Source organism: Oncorhynchus clarkii, chromosome 16 (assembly GCF_045791955.1).
Source record: "Oncorhynchus clarkii lewisi isolate Uvic-CL-2024 chromosome 16, UVic_Ocla_1.0, whole genome shotgun sequence".
Lineage (NCBI taxonomy): Eukaryota > Metazoa > Chordata > Actinopteri > Salmoniformes > Salmonidae > Oncorhynchus > Oncorhynchus clarkii.
In genome coordinates this window covers 6653386-6672762 of record NC_092162.1, presented here as the reverse complement: position 1 = coordinate 6672762, position 19377 = coordinate 6653386, and the positions used below count along the sequence as shown (strand labels likewise).

At 48.7% G+C, this 19377-nt stretch overlaps 1 protein-coding gene across 1 annotated transcript in view; it reads right to left on the bottom strand.

Moving 5' to 3' along the window:
- Nucleotides 1-3976: 3976 nt before the first annotated feature.
- LOC139367829 (kinesin family member 20Ba) overlaps nt 3977-19377 on the bottom strand; it is a 38754-nt gene continuing 23353 nt past the window's right edge. The window contains exons 28-33 of the mRNA XM_071106168.1: nt 17290-17487; nt 11394-11450; nt 7102-7176; nt 6405-6522; nt 4842-4981; nt 3977-4066 (exon numbers count right to left, since the gene is read on the bottom strand). Coding sequence (XP_070962269.1) covers nt 3977-4066; nt 4842-4981; nt 6405-6522; nt 7102-7176; nt 11394-11450; nt 17290-17487 — 678 coding nt within the window. The remainder of the gene's footprint in view (nt 4067-4841; nt 4982-6404; nt 6523-7101; nt 7177-11393; nt 11451-17289; nt 17488-19377) is intronic.

Below are 19377 nucleotides of genomic sequence, written 5' to 3'. Positions count from 1 at the left end.
CCACCAGATCAGAGGCAGTAGGGATGACCAGGGATGTTCTCTGTTCAGTGAGTCCACCAGATCAGAGGCAGTAGGGATGACCAGGGATGTTCTCTGTTTAGTGAGTCTACGAGATCAGAGGCAGTAGGGATGACCAGGGATGTTCTCTGTTCAGTGAGTCCTCCAGATCAGAAGCAGTAGGGATGACCAGGGATGTTCTCTGTTTAGTGAGTCCTCCAGATCAGAGGCAGTAGGGATGACCAGGGATGTTCTCTGTTTAGTGAGTCCTCCAGATCAGAGGCAGTAGGGATGACCAGGGATGTTCTCTGTTTAGTGAGTCTACGAGATCAGAGGCAGTAGGGATGACCAGGGATGTTCTCTGTTTAGTGAGTCCTCCAGATCAGAGGCAGTAGGGATGACCAGGGATGTTCTCTGTTTAGTGAGTCCACCAGATCAGAGGCAGTAGGGATGACCAGGGATGTTCTCTGTTTAGTGAGTCCACCAGATCAGAGGCAGTAGGGATGACCAGGGATGTTCTCTGTTTAGTGAGTCTACGAGATCAGAGGCAGTAGGGATGACCAGGGATTGTTCTCTGTTTAGTGAGTCCACCAGATCAGAGGCAGTAGGGATGACCAGGGATGTTCTCTTGATAAGTGCGTTAATTTTCCTGTCCTGCTAAGGATTCAAAATGTAATAAGTACTTTTAGGTGTCAGGGAAAATGTATGGAGTAAGTACATTATTTATTTATGAATGTAGTGAAGTAAGTTGTCAAAAATATAAATAGTAAAGTGAAGATACCCATAATTACTTAAGTAGTACTTTAAAGTATTTTTTGTGTAAGTACTTTAAACCACTGGGTATATACTTAGTTACTGTAGCTAGCCTCAGTCACTGCAATAATTCAGCAAACTAGAAAGTTAGATTTTAGTAGGCAAGGGTTTATATGCACAACACTTAAAACAATGGATGGCTCAACCAGGTTATAGTGTTTTAATTAAACCATCTTGGTATATGTTAGCAGTACAGTATTACAAAGGAATAGTAGTGTTTTATTCAACCATCTTGGTATATGTTAGCAGTACAGTATTACAAAGGAATAGTAGTGTTTTATTCAACCATCTTGGTATATGTTAGCAGTACAGTATTACAAAGGAATAGTAGTGTTTTATTCAACCATCTTGGTATATGTTAGCAGTACAGTATTACAAAGGAATAGTTGTGTTTAACTATTAAAATAATCGTAGTGTTTTATTCAACCAACCATATGTTAGCAGTGGTATTGAAAAGGAGACTGGGAAAGACATGTAGATACATTTAGTAAATTTAAAAAAAGTTTACTGAGTTAAACCAAAATAGCAGTTTGTGATGGTGTTCCGTCTTATCCCAGATACTACGCTGATTAGCAGATCTGATTGAATAGGGCCCTATATCTACGATGCACCAAGCCTTATCAACACATTTACCACAAAAATAGGACTTGGTAGTGGTTGTCCCTAGTGAGATATTCATTCTGCTCCACAAAAAGAAACTAGTGTTTTTTTTTTAATACATGAACATTGGTGAGATGATCACAATAAGGTACTAAATCCCAAGATACTTATAGGAGGTGAACCTATCAATTTGCTGGAATATTCTAGATAAAATCTGCATGTGACTCAATCTGTTAACTTTCAGGGAAGAGAAAACCATGCATTTTTGTTTTCCTTGCATTAAGTTTCAATTGGAAAAGCTGCCTTTGAATAACATCAAAAGCCTGTAAAAGTCTGAACTGTAAGTCCTGAAAAGCCTTCTGAATATTAGATACGCATAAATTAATAATTGTGTCATCAGCATACAGATGTTTTTTTTCCCACATGAACAACATCTGAGATGATCACAGTAAAGTACTCTACTGTGTTTTTACATGAACATCTGAGATGATCACAGTAAAGTACTACACTGTTTTTATAAAGTACTACACTGTTTTTATAAAGAACTATACTGTGTTTTAATGCAGTACTATACTGTGTTTTCATAAAGTACTATACTGTGTTTTTATAAAGTACTGTACTGTGTTTTTATAAAGTACTATACTGTGTTTTATAAAGTACTATACTGTGTTTAAATAAAGTACTATACTGTGTTTAAATAAAGTACTATACTGTGTTTTTACATGAACATCTGAGATGATCACAGTACTATACTGTGTTTTTATAAAGTACTATACTGTGTTTTTATAAAGTACTATATTGTGTTTTTATAAAGTACTATACTGTGTTTTTATAAAGTACTATACTGTGTTTTTATAAAGTACTATACTGTGTTTTTATAAAGTACTATACTGTGTTTTTATAAAGTACTATACTGTGTTTTTATAAAGTACTGTACTGTGTTTTTATAAAGTACTATACTGTGTTTTTATAAAGTACTATACTGTGTTTTTATAAAGTACTATACTGTGTTTAAATAAAGTACTATACTGTGTTTTTACATGAACATCTGAGATGATCACAGTAAAGTACTATACTGTGTTTTTATAAAGTACTATACTGTGTTTTTATAAAGTACTGTACTGTGTTTTTATAAAGTACTATACTGTGTTTTTATAAAGTACTATACTGTGTTTTTATAAAGTACTATACTGTGTTTTTATAAAGTACTATACTGTGTTTTCATAAAGTACTATACTGTGTTTTCATAAAGTACTCTGTTTTCATAAAGTACTGTGTTTTCATAAAGTACTCTACTGTGTTTTCATAAAGTACTCTGTGTTTTCATAAAGTACTCTACTGTGTTTTCATAAAGTACTCTACTGTGTTTTATAAAGTACTATACTGTGTTTTATAAAGTACTATACTGTGTTTTATAAAGTACTATTCTGTGTTTTATAAAGTACTCTACTGTATTTTTCTAAAGTACTATACTGTGTTTTTATAAAGTACTATACTGTATTTTTATAAAGTACTATACTGTATTTTTCTAAAGTACTCTACTGTATTTTTCTAAAGTACTCTACTGTATTTTATAAAGTACTATACTGTGTTTTAATGCAGTACTATACTGTGTTTTAATGCAGTACTATACTGTGTTTTAATGCAGTACTATACTGTGTTTTAATGCAGTACTATACTGTGTTTTAATGCAGTACTATACTGTGTTTTTATAAAGTACTATACTGTGTTTTTATAAAGTACTCTACTGTGTTTTTATAAAGTACTCTACTGTGTTTTTATAAAGTACTCTACTGTGTTTTTATAAAGTACTCTACTGTATTTTTATAAAGTACTCTACTGTATTTTTATAAAGTACTATATTGTGTTTTTACATGAACATCTGAGATGATCACAGTAAAGTACTCTACTATGTTTTTACATGAACATCTGAGATGATCACAGTAAAGTACTCTACTGTGTTTTTATAAGGTACTATACTGTGTTTTTATAAAGTACTCTGTGTTTTTATAAAGTACTCTACTGTGTTTTTATAAAGTACTCTACTGTATTTTTATAAAGTACTCTACTGTATTTTTATAAAGTACTCTACTGTATTTTTATAAAGTACTCTGTGTTTTTATAAAGTACTATACTGTGTTTTTACAAAGCACTATACTGTGTTTTTACAAAGCACTATACTGTGTTTTTACAAGAACATCGTTGAGATTATCACAGTAAAGTACTACACTGTGTTTTTATAAAGTACTATACTAAATCTTTAGATTACTGCATCACCACGATGATGTTCTGGACTGAGAATAAAAATAGTTGATTATATTCTGTTAAATCATATTATACAGAATGGAGAGAAATAATCAAAATATGTGCAACGTTAAATACGCAGAAATACAATAGAATGAAGTGATAAATGAAGACTATATGAAAGAAAACAGGAAGCTAAGAGGAAGAGGAAGTGACTTCAGAAAATACACGTCTTCTAGAAAGAAAAACGGCCTTAACAATAAAGTAAACTTCAAGATGTCCTTCATTAAAAAAAAATCTATTCATTCATTTCCCTGTACCATTAAAGAGCAGCGTCTTTGACTTCGGTCCAGAGTTCTCTCTTGACGATGAGACGGTCACTCTCTTTCTCGTCTGGAACTCCACTGATGATCTGAAGACAGAGGTTTACAACCAAAGTTAATCAACAAGTACCTCTTACATGACACCCACCATATCAACCTCAAATGAATGGGAATCACTATCCGCAGGATAGGACCTGAGCCTATAGGTTTGCCTTCGTGCATACCTTTTAATTTGGGTACACATTTGTGATAAACAACATACATTTTTAGGGGGGATATCAACAACCCTGCTGATGAATAAATGTTTTAAAAATTTCTGAACCGGTTCGAACCCCCCAAAAAGTACCGGTGTATATTGTTCCATTCTGTTCCTTTTTTAAAATTAACCTGTGAAAAATCGACAATTGTTTACATTTAGTTAATTAAATTACTTCAACAAGCTAGTTGTTTACATTTAGTTAACTAAATTACTTCATAGAGCAGGCAAGCTAGTTGTTTACATGCATGATGGACAGACAAGTGTGGCCTATGGCGCAAGATACAACTATAGAAAAATGCCCGTAACCTAAAAGAACGTTATTAGCTGGTTCCCATGCTTTTAAAATAACGGTTCTGTTCCGGAACACTATGGATCACTTTCATTCCCGGTTCCGTTTCTGTTCCTTGAAAAATGTCATTTTCCGGTGTTCTGTTCACCTGGACCGGTTTCAACCCCTGCTACTCATAAAACATATTTAAAACTTGTATTATTCAGAAACATTAAATACAGCTATACCATCAACAACAAGATAAATATTGTGATATACTTTGGCCATATTACCCAGGCCTAATCAGACGGACGTGTAGCTGGCTGTGGGTTCTCACCGGGTGGGCTGAGAAGTCTATCGCGGAAGAGATCTCTGGTCTGTACAGCTTCCACTTGGACTTCATGGGTCTAAAGCTCATGGACGACACCCCTTCCGTCTCTGGGGATTTCCCACTCACCAATCCCATTATCTTTTTAGCTGCAGAGAGAAAGAGGGACATAAGGGCTTTTAAAAAAGCTGAGCAGCATAGGCCATTAAAAAGTTAAAGCCAGAGCAAACCATTACTGTAGGCCAGAAAAAACTAGCCTGGGTGCCAGTCTGTTTCCGCACTCTTGTCTACTCCTTATGGAATTGCTATGCTTGACAAGGACAATGGAGTAGAGACAGGGCAGCATCCATGGACTAACTGTGGACTGAGAGAGACCAGGCAGTATCCATGGACTAGTTCTGGACAGAGACCAGGCAGTATCCATGGACTAACTGTGGACTGAGAGACCGGGCAGCATCCATGGACTAACTGTGGACTGAGAGATCAGGCAGCATCCATGGACTAACTGTGGACTGAGAGAGACCAGGCAGCATCCATGGACTAACTGTGGACAGAGAGACCAGGCAGCATCCATGGACTAACTGCGGACAGAGAGACCAGGCAGCATCCATGGACTAACTGTGGACTGAGAGACCGGGCAGCATCCATGGACTAACTGTGGACTGAGAGACCAGGCAGCATCCATGGACTAACTGCGGACAGAGAGACCAGGCAGCATCCATGGACTAACTGTGGACTGAGAGACCGGGCAGTATCCATGGACTAACTGTGGACAGAGAGACCGGGCAGCATCCATGGACTAACTGTGGACTGAGAGACCAGGCAGCATCCATGGACTAACTGTGGACTGAGAGACCAGGCAATATCCATGGACTAACTGTGGACTGCGAGACCAGGCAGCATCCATGGACTAACTGTGGACTGAGAGACCAGGCAGCATCCATGGACTAACTGTGGACTGAGAGACCAGGCAGCATCCATGGACTAACTGTGGACTGAGAGACCGGGCAGCATCCATGGACTAACTGTGGACTGAGAGACCGGGCAGTATCCATGGACTAACTGTGGACAGAGAGACCGGGCAGCATCCATGGACTAACTGTGGACTGAGAGACCGGGCAGCATCCATGGACTAACTGTGGACTGAGAGACCAGGCAGCATCCATGGACTAACTGTGGACTGAGAGACCAGGCAGCATCCATGGACTAACTGTGGACTGAGAGACCAGGCAATATCCATGGACTAACTGTGGACTGAGAGACCAGACAGCATCCATGGACTAACTGTGGACTGAGAGAGACCAGACAGCATCCATGGACTAGTTCTGGACAGAGGGATTGTGGCCGGTTATATTGAACATGACCATTAAGGTGTGTTTTGTTCCACTGCAGATGTTACTTTGACTCCAGTTTGGTTTCAGTTTCTGGCCCTTTGATCTGATGATGATGATCATGTAGTCTGTGCTCGGTGCTCTCTACTCTGCTGTGCTGTTCTGTGTGGGATAGACGGTCATGCTGTCAGTGTAGAGTTGCACAAAGCCATTCCGTGCTGCTGTTAGTGTCAACTCTTACTTTTGCTACCGAAGACTCTGATCTTCTGCATCGTTCCTTCTTTCCTGCTATGCAAGCTGGACTGGGAGTCCTGGGGCCTCATGGATCCCGGGTCTTTACTGCCCCAGGCCGGAGACGGCTGTAGATAGAGGAGAAACCATGACATAAATAAATAAAAACTTAACTAGGCAAGTCAGTTAAAAGAACTAATTCTTATTTACAAGGACGGCCTACACCGGCCAAACCCGGACGACGCTGGGCCAATTGAGCGCCGCCCTATGGGACTCCCAATCACAGCCGGTTGTGATACAGCCTGGATTCGAACCAGGGTCTGTAGTGATGCCTATAGCACTGAGATGCATTGCCTTTAGACCGCTGCACCACTCGGGAGACCCAAAGTAAACCAATAAGTAATATAAAGACTAAAGGTGAGATGATATACTTTATTATCCCCGAGGGGAAATCTGACAGAGCTTCCACATAAACACATTGATTGACACAATGTACACTGTCATCATAATGTACACCCCCTCCACACCCACACAAACTGGCATTAGTTCATGCCAGGCAAGGCTGTGACGAGGTGACACATCCACATGATGAGACCCTACAGGCCAGGCTCCAGTCCATTATCATCAGCCTCGGATTTAACAGACTTATTGACAGGGGGACAAAGTCATGTTTGTATCTGTTCAAACATAAAAGCTGTGTGTCTCACCACCTCTTGATGCACAGTCAGTTTAGGAGCCAGTCTGGTTCTGGGGTTTCTATGGTTCTCCTTGTGCACCTCATCCTGAGGAACACCAGCGCAGAGACAAGAGTTAGGAGACCAGGGAGAGAGAGGTGAGATTTAGCAGACCAGGGAGAGAGAGGTGAGATTTAGGAGACCAGGGAGAGAGAAATGAGATTTAGGAGACCAGGGAGAGAGAAATGGGAAAGAGGAGACCAGGGAGAGAGAAATGAGATTTAGGAGACCAGGGAGAGAGAAATGAGATTTAGGAGACCAGGGAGAGAGAGAGGTGAGATTTAGGAGACCAGGGAGAGAGAAATGAGATTTAGGAGACCAGGGAGAGAGAAATGAGATTTAGGAGACCAGGGAGAGAGAAATGAGATTTAGGAGACCAGGGAGAGAGAAATTAGATTTAGGAGACCAGGGAGAGAGAAATGAGATTTAGGAAAACAGGGAGAGAGAAATGAGATTTAGGAGAACAGGGAGAGAGAAATGAGATTTAGGAGACCAGGGAGAGAGGAGACCAGGAAGAGAAATGAAAACTCCATGGTGAGGATTTAGTTTTATGAATGTTACGACATTGAGATATCAATTTACATTTTAAAAGTCCCATGCAATTTCAGGTTGAATAAATCAGTAGGTTTCCAAAATTATTGATGTGGATGAACAATTTATGTTTCCCAGCTCCAGTGTAGGCCATCCCCGACACATCTAGTTTGAACTGTTCAGCTCACGGCAAAAGAAACACTCATCTAAATGTGTACTCCAAAATAAAAGCATCTTCAATAACTTATTGGTAACATCTGTCCAACTCCGCATTTTGCTTTTAAATAGGATGCTGTATGAATCATTAAGCATGTTTCAAACTTCTGGACTTTGTGTTTCTGTATTTTATATGTTATATTTAAGCAATAAGGCATGAGGGGGTGTGGTATATGGGCAATATACCACGGCTAAGGGATTATTCTTATGCACGACGCAACGCGGAGTGCCTGGACACAGCCCTTAGCCGTGGTATATTGGCCATATACCACAATACTCAGAGGTACCTTATTGATATTATAAACTGGTTACCAACGTAATTAGAGCAGTAAAAATAAATGTTTTGTCATACCTGCGATATATGGTCTGATATACCACGGCTGTCAGCCAATCAGCATCCAGGGCTGGAACCACCCAGTTTATAATCTTCAATAATCAATGGGTATATATTATTTATAGAAATGACCACTGAGCAGCAGGAAATACCCCAACGCTGAAACAAACCCTGTCATTTTAAATCACAACCATTCCATGTCGTCTCTCAGAGGACTTTCATAGCTTTGCCATTACGCCAACCGAGCTATTACCGACCAAAGCATTAGAACATTGAGAGGGGATGGCGATGGATGGGGCAACAGGCATGAAGAGGGGAGAGGTACCTGAGAGGGGAGAGGTACCTGAGAGGGGAGAGGTACCTGAGAGGGGAGAGGTACCTGAGAGGGGAGAGGTACCTGAGAGGGGAGAGGTACCAGAGTACCTGAGAGGGGAGAGGTACCTGAGAGGGGAGAGGTACCTGAGAGGGGAGAGGTACCTGAGTATCTGAGAGGGGAGAGGTACCTGAGAGGGGAGAGGTACCTGAGAGGGGAGAGGTACCTGAGAGGGGAGAGGTACCAGAGTACCTGAGAGGGGAGAGGTACCTGAGAGGGGAGAGGTACCTGAGAGGGGAGAGGTACCTGAGAGGGGAGAGGTACCTGAGTACCTGAGAGGGGAGAGGTACCCGAGAGGGGAGAGGTACCTGAGTACTTGAGAGAGGAGAGGTACCTGAGAGGGGAGAGGTACCTGAGAGGGGAGAGGTACCTGAGAGGGGAGAGGTACCTGAGAGGGGAGAGGGGAGAGGTACCTGAGACGGGAGAGGTACCTGAGACGGGAGAGGTACCTGAGACGGGAGAGGTACCTGAGTACCTGAGAGAGGAGAGGTACCTGAGTACCTGAGAGAGGAGAGGTACCTGAGTACCTGAGAGAGGAGAGGTACCTGAGTACCTGAGAGAGGAACCTGAGAGGGGAGAGGTACCTGAGAGGGGAGAGGTACCTGAGAGGGGAGAGGTACCTGAGAGGGGAGAGGTACCTGAGACGGGAGAGGTACCTGAGACGGGAGAGGTACCTGAGACGGGAGAGGTACCTGAGAGGGGAGAGGTACCTGAGAGGGGAGAGGTACCTGAGACGGGAGAGGTACCTGAGAGGGGAGAGGTACCTGAGAGGGGAGCTGAGAGGGGAGAGGTACCTGAGAGGGGAGAGGTACCTGAGAGGGGAGAGGGGAGAGGTACCCGAGAGGGGAGAGGTACCCGAGAGGGGGGAGGTACCCGAGAGGGGGGAGGTACCCGAGAGGGGAGCGGTACCTGAGACGGGAGAGGTACCTGAGACGGGAAAGGTACCTGAGAGGGGAGCTGAGAGGGGAGCTGAGAGGGGAGAGGTACCTGAGAGGGGAGAGGTACCCGAGACGGGAGAGGTACCTGTGAGGGGAGAGGTACCCGAGAGGGGAGAGGTACCCGAGACGGGAGAGGTACCTGAGAGGGGAGAGGTACCTGAGAGGGGAGCTGAGAGGGGAGAGGTACCTGAGAGGGGAGAGGTACCTGAGAGGGGAGAGGTACCCGAGAGGGGAGAGGTACCCGAGAGGGGAGAGGTACCCGAGAGGGGGGAGGTACCCGAGAGGGGAGAGGTACCCGAGAGGGGAGAGGTACCCGAGAGGGGAGAGGTACCCGAGAGGGGAGAGGTACCCGAGAGGGGAGAGGTACCCGAGAGGGGAGAGGTACCCGAGAGGGGAGAGGTACCTGAGAGGGGAGAGGTACCTGAGAGGGGAGAGGTACCTGAGAGGGGAGAGGTACCTGAGAGGGGAGAGGTACCTGAGTATCTGAGAGGGGAGAGGTACCTGAGAGGGGAGAGGTACCTGAGAGGGGAGAGGTACCTGAGAGGGGAGAGGTACCAGAGTACCTGAGAGGGGAGAGGTACCTGAGAGGGGAGAGGTACCTGAGAGGGGAGAGGTACCTGAGAGGGGAGAGGTACCTGAGTACCTGAGAGGGGAGAGGTACCCGAGAGGGGAGAGGTACCTGAGTACTTGAGAGGGGAGAGGTACCTGAGAGGGGAGAGGTACCTGAGAGGGGAGAGGTACCTGAGAGGGGAGAGGTACCTGAGAGGGGAGAGGGGAGAGGTACCTGAGACGGGAGAGGTACCTGAGACGGGAGAGGTACCTGAGACGGGAGAGGTACCTGAGTACCTGAGAGAGGAGAGGTACCTGAGTACCTGAGAGAGGAGAGGTACCTGAGTACCTGAGAGAGGAGAGGTACCTGAGTACCTGAGAGAGGAACCTGAGAGGGGAGAGGTACCTGAGAGGGGAGAGGTACCTGAGAGGGGAGAGGTACCTGAGAGGGGAGAGGTACCTGAGACGGGAGAGGTACCTGAGACGGGAGAGGTACCTGAGACGGGAGAGGTACCTGAGACGGGAGAGGTACCTGAGACGGGAGAGGTACCTGAGAGGGGAGAGGTACCTGAGAGGGGAGCTGAGAGGGGAGAGGTACCTGAGACGGGAGAGGTACCTGAGAGGGGAGAGGTACCTGAGAGGGGAGCTGAGAGGGGAGAGGTACCTGAGAGGGGAGAGGTACCCGAGAGGGGAGAGGTACCCGAGAGGGGGGAGGTACCCGAGAGGGGGGAGGTACCCGAGAGGGGGGAGGTACCTGAGACGGGAGAGGTACCTGAGACGGGAGAGGTACCTGAGAGGGGAGCTGAGAGGGGAGCTGAGAGGGGAGAGGTACCTGAGAGGGGAGAGGTACCCGAGACGGGAGAGGTACCTGAGAGGGGAGAGGTACCCGAGAGGGGAGAGGTACCCGAGACGGGAGAGGTACCTGAGAGGGGAGAGGTACCTGAGAGGGGAGCTGAGAGGGGAGAGGTACCTGAGAGGGGAGAGGTACCTGAGAGGGGAGAGGTACCCGAGAGGGGAGAGGTACCCGAGAGGGGAGAGGTACCCGAGAGGGGAGAGGTACCCGAGAGGGGAGAGGTACCCGAGAGGGGGGAGGTACCCGAGAGGGGAGAGGTACCCGAGAGGGGAGAGGTACCCGAGAGGGGAGAGGTACCCGAGAGGGGAGAGGTACCCGAGAGGGGAGAGGTACCCGAGAGGGGAGAGGTACCTGAGAGGGGAGAGGTACCTGAGAGGGGAGAGGTACCTGAGAGGGGAGCTGAGAGGGGAGAGGTACCTGAGAGGGGAGAGGTACCCGAGAGGGGAGAGGTACCCGAGAGGGGAGAGGTACCTGAGAGGGGAGCTCATGCGTTGCTCTCCTTTTAGCTGGACTGCGCCATCCGCTCTTCTTAAAAAATATATTTAAAAAAAGAAGAAAGAGGTTTGTTATAAAGTTAGCAAGAATAACCCGAGTCTAATACACCGAGGGCAATATGTGTCAACCATGTACCAGGTAACTAACCAACCACAAAGACGCCTATAAAATGTGACATTGATATTATATTGACACGTGAATTACATCAGGACTGAAAGGCTACAGGGGCGTGTCATAATGTGAAGATAAATACTTCAACAGCACATTTAAAAAAGTTTAGATGCTTCAACTTCTGGTGCTTAAAATGCATTTATCTTTAATGCTAAAAACCATTGCCCTGTTTGTGTGTTTGTTGTGAATCTTCTATAAAATAATTAATCGTCTAAAGATTTAGAGGCTGTATTTTTTTTTACGCCTGGATCTGCTGAAGGCAGAGAGAAAGCTGACAATACCCACATAATGAATTTTAAAAACTTTATTACTAAATAGAAAACATTGTGAAAAATATTTAGAATTGAACTCGACTTTCCCTTGTCGTCATCTGTCAACATGTCTTTCTTCATGTCTCGTGTTCAACAAAATGCTTGCCATTTTATTCCAAAACAGTGGGGAGTCAGAGAGACAGACCTCAGGGAAAGAGTTGTTTTTGTGACAGATACCAGAATGACTGAGTAACACTAAAGATTAGGACTAGGAACATCAGAGCTCCTAAAGACTCCCCCGCTGTGTTGTGTGGGCTTTAGTTAGTTACCGTGCTGTTAACTAGGGACGGCAGGTAGACTAGTGGTTAGAGTGGAGGGACGGTAGGTAGCCTAGTGGTTAGAGTGGAGGGACGGCAGGTAGCCTAGTGGTTAGAGTGGAGGGACGGCAGGTAGCCTAGTGGTTAGTGTAGGGACGGCAGGTAGCCTAGTGGTTAGAGTGGAGGGACGGCAGGTAGCCTAGTGGTTAGAGTGTAGGGACGGCAGGTAGACTAGTGGTTAGAGTGTAGGGACGGTAGGTAGCCTAGTGGTTAGAGTGGAGGGACGGCAGGTAGCCTAGTGGTTAGAGTGGAGGGACGGCAGGTAGCCTAGTGGTTAGTGTAGGGACGGCAGGTAGCCTAGTGGTTAGAGTGGAGGGACGGCAGGTAGCCTAGTGGTTAGAGTGTATGGGCGGCAGGTAGACTAGTGGTTAGAGTGTAGGGACGGCAGGTAGCCTAGTGGTTAGAGTGTAGGGACGGCAGGTAGCCTAGTGGTTAGAGTGTAGGGACGGCAGGTAGCTTAGTGGTTAGAGTGTATGGGCGGCAGGTAGACTAGTGGTTAGAGTGTAGGGACGGCAGGTAGCCTAGTGGTTAGAGTGTAGGGGCGGCAGGTAGCCTAGTGGTTAGAGTGTAGGGACGGCAGGTAGCTTAGTGGTTAGAGTGTAGGGACGGCAGGTAGCCTAGTGGTTAGAGTGTAGGGGCGGCAGGTAGCCTAGTGGTTAGAGTGTAGGGACGGCAGGTAGCCTAGTGGTTAGAGTGGAGGGACGGCAGGTAGCCTAGTGGTTAGAGTGTAGGGACGGCAGGTAGCCTAGTGGTTAGAGTGTAGGGACGGCAGGTAGCTTAGTGGTTAGAGTGTAGGGACGGCAGGTAGCCTAGTGGTTAGAGTGTAGGGGCGGCAGGTAGCCTAGTGGTTAGAGTGTAGGGACGGCAGGTAGCCTAGTGGTTAGAGTGGAGGGACGGCAGGTAGCCTAGTGGTTAGTGTAGGGACGGCAGGTAGCCTAGTGGTTAGAGTGTATGGGCGGCAGGTAGACTAGTGGTTAGAGTGTAGGGACGGCAGGTAGCCTAGGGGTTAGAGTGTAGGGACGGCAGGTAGCCTAGTGGTTAGAGTGTATGGGCGGCAGGTAGACTAGTGGTTAGAGTGTAGGGACGGCAGGTAGCCTAGTGGTTAGAGTGTAGGGACGGCAGGTAGCCTAGTGGTTAGAGTGTAGGGACGGCAGGTAGCCTAGTGGTTAGAGTGTAGGGACGGCAGGTAGCCTAGTGGTTAGAGTGTAGGGACGGCAGGTAGCCTAGTGGTTAGAGTGTAGGGACGGCAGGTAGCCTAGTGGTTAGAGTGTAGGGACGGCAGGTAACCTAGTGGTTAGAGTGTAGGGACGGCAGGTAGCCTAGTGGTTAGAGTGTAGGGACGGCAGGGTAGCCTAGTGGTTAGAGTGTAGGGACGGCAGGTAGCCTAGTGGTTAGAGTGTAGGGACGGCAGGTAGCCTAGTGGTTAGAGTGTAGGGACGGCAGGTAGCCTAGTGGTTAGAGTGTAGAGGTGGCAGGTAGCCTAGTGGTTAGAGTGGAGGGACGGCAGGTAGCCTAGTGGTTAGAGTGTAGGGGCGGCAGGTAGCCTAGTGGTTAGAGTGTAGGGACGGCAGGTAGCCTAGTGGTTAGAGTGTAGGGGCGGCAGGTAGCCTAGTGGTTAGAGTGGAGGGACGGCAGGTAGCCTAGTGGTTAGAGTGTAGGGACGGCGGGTAGTCTAGTGGTTAGAGTGTAGGGACGGCAGGTAGTCTAGTGGTTAGAGTGTAGGGACGGCGGGTAGTCTAGTGGTTAGAGTGTAGGGACGGCGGGTAGTCTAGTGGTTAGAGTGTAGGGACGGCAGGTAGCCGAAAGGTTGTTAGATTAAATCCCCGAGCTGACAAGGTAAAAATCTGTCATTGAACAAGGCAGTTACCCACTGTTCCTAGGACGTCATTGTAAATATTTGTTCTTAACTGACTTGCCTAATTTAATTAAATAAAATATATTTTTATTTTTAAGTACAGGCCATGTTTAAAGGCAGTTCCTCCCCACAGAACTTCTTAGGGAGGTGAGGAATCACGTAAATACAATGAAGATTCACTCCTCCCCTCTCTCCTCCGTCGTCTCTCCTCCCCCCTCTGGGACAGTCAGTAATGGAATTACTTTAGTCTCAAACTGCAGAGGTTTAACCCCATAAATACTCCTCCTATATGGACTTAATACTGCACCATAGCCTTTACTCACTCCTACGTCACTGCAGCAGAGACCCCCCTCCTCCCACTCTGCAGCAGAGACCACCCCTCCTCCTACGCTGCAGCAGAGACCCTCCTCCTACGTCACTGCAGCAGAGACCATCCCTCTTCCTACGCTGCAGCAGAGACCACCCCTCCTCCTATGCTGCAGCAGAGACCCTCCTCCTCCTATGCTGCAGCAGAGACCCTCCTCCTCCTCCTACGTCGCTGCAGCAGAGACCCTCCTCCTCCTCCTACGTCCCTGCAGCAGAGACCCTCCTCCTAAGTCCCTGCAGCAGACCCTCCTCCTCCGTCACTGCAGCAGAGACCATCCTCATCCTACACTGCAGCAGAGACCCTCCTCCTCCTCCGTCACTGCAGCAGAGACCCCCTCCTCCTCCTCCGTCACTGCAGCAGAGACCCTCCTCCTCCTACGTCACTGCAGCAGAGACCCTCCTCCTACGTGACTGCAGCAGAGACCCTCCTCCTCCTACGTCACTGCAGCAGAGACCCTCCTCCTACGTCACTGCAGCAGAGACCCTCCTCCTCCTACGTCACTGCAGCAGAGACCCTCCTCCTCCTACGTCACTGCAGCAGAGACCCTCCTCCTCCTACGTCACTGCAGCAGAGACCCTCCTCCTCCTACGTCACTGCAGCAGAGACCCGCCTCCTCCGTCACTGCAGCAGAGACCCTCCTCCTCCTACGTCACTGCAGCAGAGACCATCCTCATCCTACGTCACTGCAGCAGAGACCCTCCCCCTCCTACGTCACTGCAGCAGAGACCCGCCTCCTCCTACGTCACTGCAGCAGAGACCCGCCTCCTCTGCAGCAGAGACCCGCCTCCTCCTTCTACGCTGCAGCAGAGACCCGCCTCCTCCTACGTAACTGCAGCAGAGACCCTCCTCCTACGCCGCTGCAGCAGAGACCCGCCTCCTCCCACGTCACTGCAGCAGAGACCCTCCTCCTCCTACGTCACTGCAGCAGAGACCCTCCTCCTCCTACGTCACTGCAGCAGAGACCCTCCTCCTCCTACGTCACTGCAGCAGAGACCCGCCTCCTCCGTCACTGCAGCAGAGACCCTCCTCCTCCTACGTCACTGCAGCAGAGACCATCCTCATCCTACGTCACTGCAGCAGAGACCCTCCCCCTCCTACGTCACTGCAGCAGAGACCCGCCTCCTCCTTCTTTGCTGCAGCAGAGACCCGCCTCCTCCTACAGAACTGCAGCAGAGACCCTCCTCCTACGTCACTGCAGCAGAGACCCGCCTCCTCCTACGCCGCTGCAGCAGAGACCCGCCTCCTCCTCCTACGCCGCTGCAGCAGAGACCCTCCTCCTCCTCCTACGCCGCTGCAGCAGAGACCCGCCTCCTCCTCCTACGCCGCTGCAGCAGAGACCCGCCTCCTCCTCCTACGTCACTGCAGCAGAGACCCTCCTCCTCATACGTCACTGCAGCAGAGACCCGCCTCCTCCTCCTACGTCACTGCAGCAGAGACCCTCCTCCTCCTACGTCACTGCAGCAGAGCCCCTCCTCCTCCTACGTCACTGCAGCAGAGACCCGCCTCCTCCGTCACTGCAGCAGAGACCCTCCTCCTCCTACGTCACTGCAGCAGAGACCATCCTCATCCTACGTCACTGCAGCAGAGACCCTCCCCCTCCTACGTCACTGCAGCAGAGACCCGCCTCCTCCTTCTTTGCTGCAGCAGAGACCCGCCTCCTCCTACGCCGCTGCAGCAGAGACCCGCCTCCTCCTCCTACGTCACTGCAGCAGAGACCCGCCTCCTCCTACGCCGCTGCAGCAGAGACCCGCCTCCTCCTCCGCTGCAGAAGAGACCATGCCTCCTCCTACGCCGCTGCAGCAGAGACCACGCCTCCCATGCCGCTGCAGCAGAGACCACGCCTCCTACGCCGCTGCAGCAGAGACCACGCCTCCTACGCCGCTGCAGCAGAGACCACGCCTCCTACGCCGCTGCAGCAGAGACCACGCCTCCTCCTCCTACGCCGTTGCAGCAGAGACCACGCCTCCTCCTACGCTGCAGCAGAGACCACACCTCCTCCTCCTACGCCGCTGCAGCAGAGACCACGCCTCCTCCTCCTACGCCGCTGCAGCAGAGACCACGCCTCCTCCTACGCTGCAGCAGAGACCACACCTCCTCCTCCTACGCCGCTGCAGCAGAGACCACGCCTCCTCCTACGCCGCTGCAGCAGAGACCACGCCTCCTCCTACGCTGCAGCAGAGACCACGCCTCCTCATCCTACGCTGCAGCGGAGACCACGCCTCCTCATCCGTCGCTGCAGCGGAGACCACGCCTCCTCCTCCTACGCTGCAGCAGAGACCACCCCTCCTCCTCCTACGCTGCAGCAGAGACCACGCCTCATCCTACGCTGCAGCAGAGACCACGCCTCCTCCTACGTAACTGCAGCAGAGACCCTACACTACATCGACTCATTATATTCACACAACAACCGTGCGTGGGTTAGATCCCACCACATGTAATAGGAAACTCTATAAATGTACTTCCATAAAAAGAAGCACAAGCCTTTCAGTTCAATGCATATTGTAAGATGGAGCAGTAAACTATTAATATGTTGAACAACTTGCTCTTCAGATGAACCTAATTAACACTTCATTATGGCTTATCTGAGGCTATTTAAACACTTTTGCTTCTTGCATGGTTTCTTATGCCATTGCAATTAGTTAGGTAGGTGACTCCTGACTTTGGACATGGGATAACAGAACTGTTGCAGTACTAATGCTCTCTCTGTAAAATGTATTGAAGATGACTGACAGGAGAGAGACCACCACCTGAATGGTAAGATGGACAGGGTCTGCAGTGGCGGAAGGACCACACAGTTGTACCCTGGACTGAACCTACAGTACGTCCCTCACTGCAAGTGAACACGGTCTACCTTGTCGATCTCAGAGCTCTTCCTCTTGCGGGTGATTTTGACGTTGATTACGTCCTCTCCCTGGCGTTTCAGGGCCATCCTGTTGGGCTGCAGCGGGCTGAAGGAGATCTCGAGCTCAGGCTTGGGGAAGCGGCTGGTCCTGCCTCCTTCTGTGGAGATCTCTGAGGAGTCTAGCACCGACGGGTAGCCCCCAGACCCCTACAGACAGACAGGCAGGGGTACACAGGATGACAGTGACGATGAGTTAACCTACAGGAGTGTCTAGTCAGTTGGGTTAACCTACAGGAGTGACTAGTCAGTTGGGTTAACCTACAGGAGTGTCTAGTCAGTTGGGTTAACCTACAGGAGTGACTAGTCAGTTGGGTTAACCTACAGGAGTGACTAGTCCTACAGGAGTGACTGTCAGGTTAACCTACAGGAGTGACTAGTCAGTTGGGTTAACCTACAGAAGTGACTACAGAAGTGACTAGTTGGGTTAACCTACTAGTCAGTTGGGTTAACCTACAAGTCAGTTGGGTTAACCTACAGGAGCGTCTAGTCAGTTGGGTTAACCTACAGGAGTGCCTAGTTAGTTGGGTTAACCTACAGGAGTGACTAGTCAGTTGGGTTAACCTACAGGAGTGACTAGTCAGTTGGGTTAACCTACAGGAGTGCCTAGTCAGTTGGGTTAACCTACAGGAGTGTCTAGTCAGTTGGGTTAACCTACAGGAGTGTCTAGTCATTTGGGTTAACCTACTAGTCAGTTGGGTTAACCTACTAGTCAGTTGGGTTAACCTACTAGTCAGTTGGGTTAACCTACAGGAGCGTCTAGTCATTTGGGTTAACCTACAGGAGTGACTAGTCAGTTGGGTTAACCTACTAGTCAGTTGGGTTAACCTACAGGAGTGACTAGTCAGTTGGGTTAACCTACAGGCATGTCTAGTCAGTTTGGTTAACCTACTAGTCAGTTGGGTTAACCTACAGGAGGGTCAGGTCATTTGGGTTAACCTACAGGAGTGACTAGTCAATTGGGTTAACCTACTAGTCAGTTGGGTTAACCTACAGGAGTGACTAGTCAGTTGGGTTAACCTACAGGAGTGTCTAGTCATTTGGGTTAACCTACAGGAGTGACTAGTCAGTTGGGTTAACCTACTAGTCAGTTGGGTTAACCTACTAGTCAGTTGGGTTAACCTACTAGTCAGTTCCATCAGAGCAAGACGGACGTGGCGCTAATTGACATAAGACATGCAGATGAGAACCTAGCCTTGGAAACCCAACCCCCTAGGCAACAACAGTGACTCCCAACAAACCACGAGGCAGACATGCAGATGAGAACCTAGCCTTGGAAACCCGACCCCCTAGGCAACAGCAGTGACTCCCAACAAAACACGAGGCAGACATGCAGATGAGAACCTAGCCTTGGAAACCCAACCCCCTAGGCAACAGCAGTGACTCCCAACAAACCACGAGGCAGACATGCAGATGAGAACCTAGCCTTGGAAACCCGACCCCCTAGGCAACAGCAGTGACTACCAACAAACCACGAGGCAGATATGCAGATGAGAACCTAGCCTTGGAAACCGGAACCCCTAGGCAACAGCAGTGACTCCCAACAAACCACGAGGCAGACATGCAGATGACAACCTAGCCTTGGAAACCCGACCCCCTAGGCAACAGCAGTGACTCCCAACAAACCACGAGGCAGACATGCAGATGAGAACCTAGCCTTGGAAACCCGACCCCCTAGGCAACAGCAGTGACTCCCAACAAACCACGAGGCAGACATGCAGATGAGAACCTAGCCTTGGAAACCCGACCCCCTAGGCAACAGCAGTGACTCCCAACAAACCACGAGGCAGACATGCAGATGACAACCTAGCCTTGGAAACCCGACCCCCTAGGCAACAGCAGTGACTCCCAACAAACCACGAGGCAGACATGCAGATGAGAACCTAGCCTTGGAAACCCGACCCCCTAGGCAACAGCAGTGACTCCCAACAAACCACGAGGCAGACATGCAGATGACAACCTAGCCTTGGAAACCCAACCCCCTAGGCAACAGCAGTGACTCCCAACAAACCACGAGGCAGACATGCAGATGAGAACCTA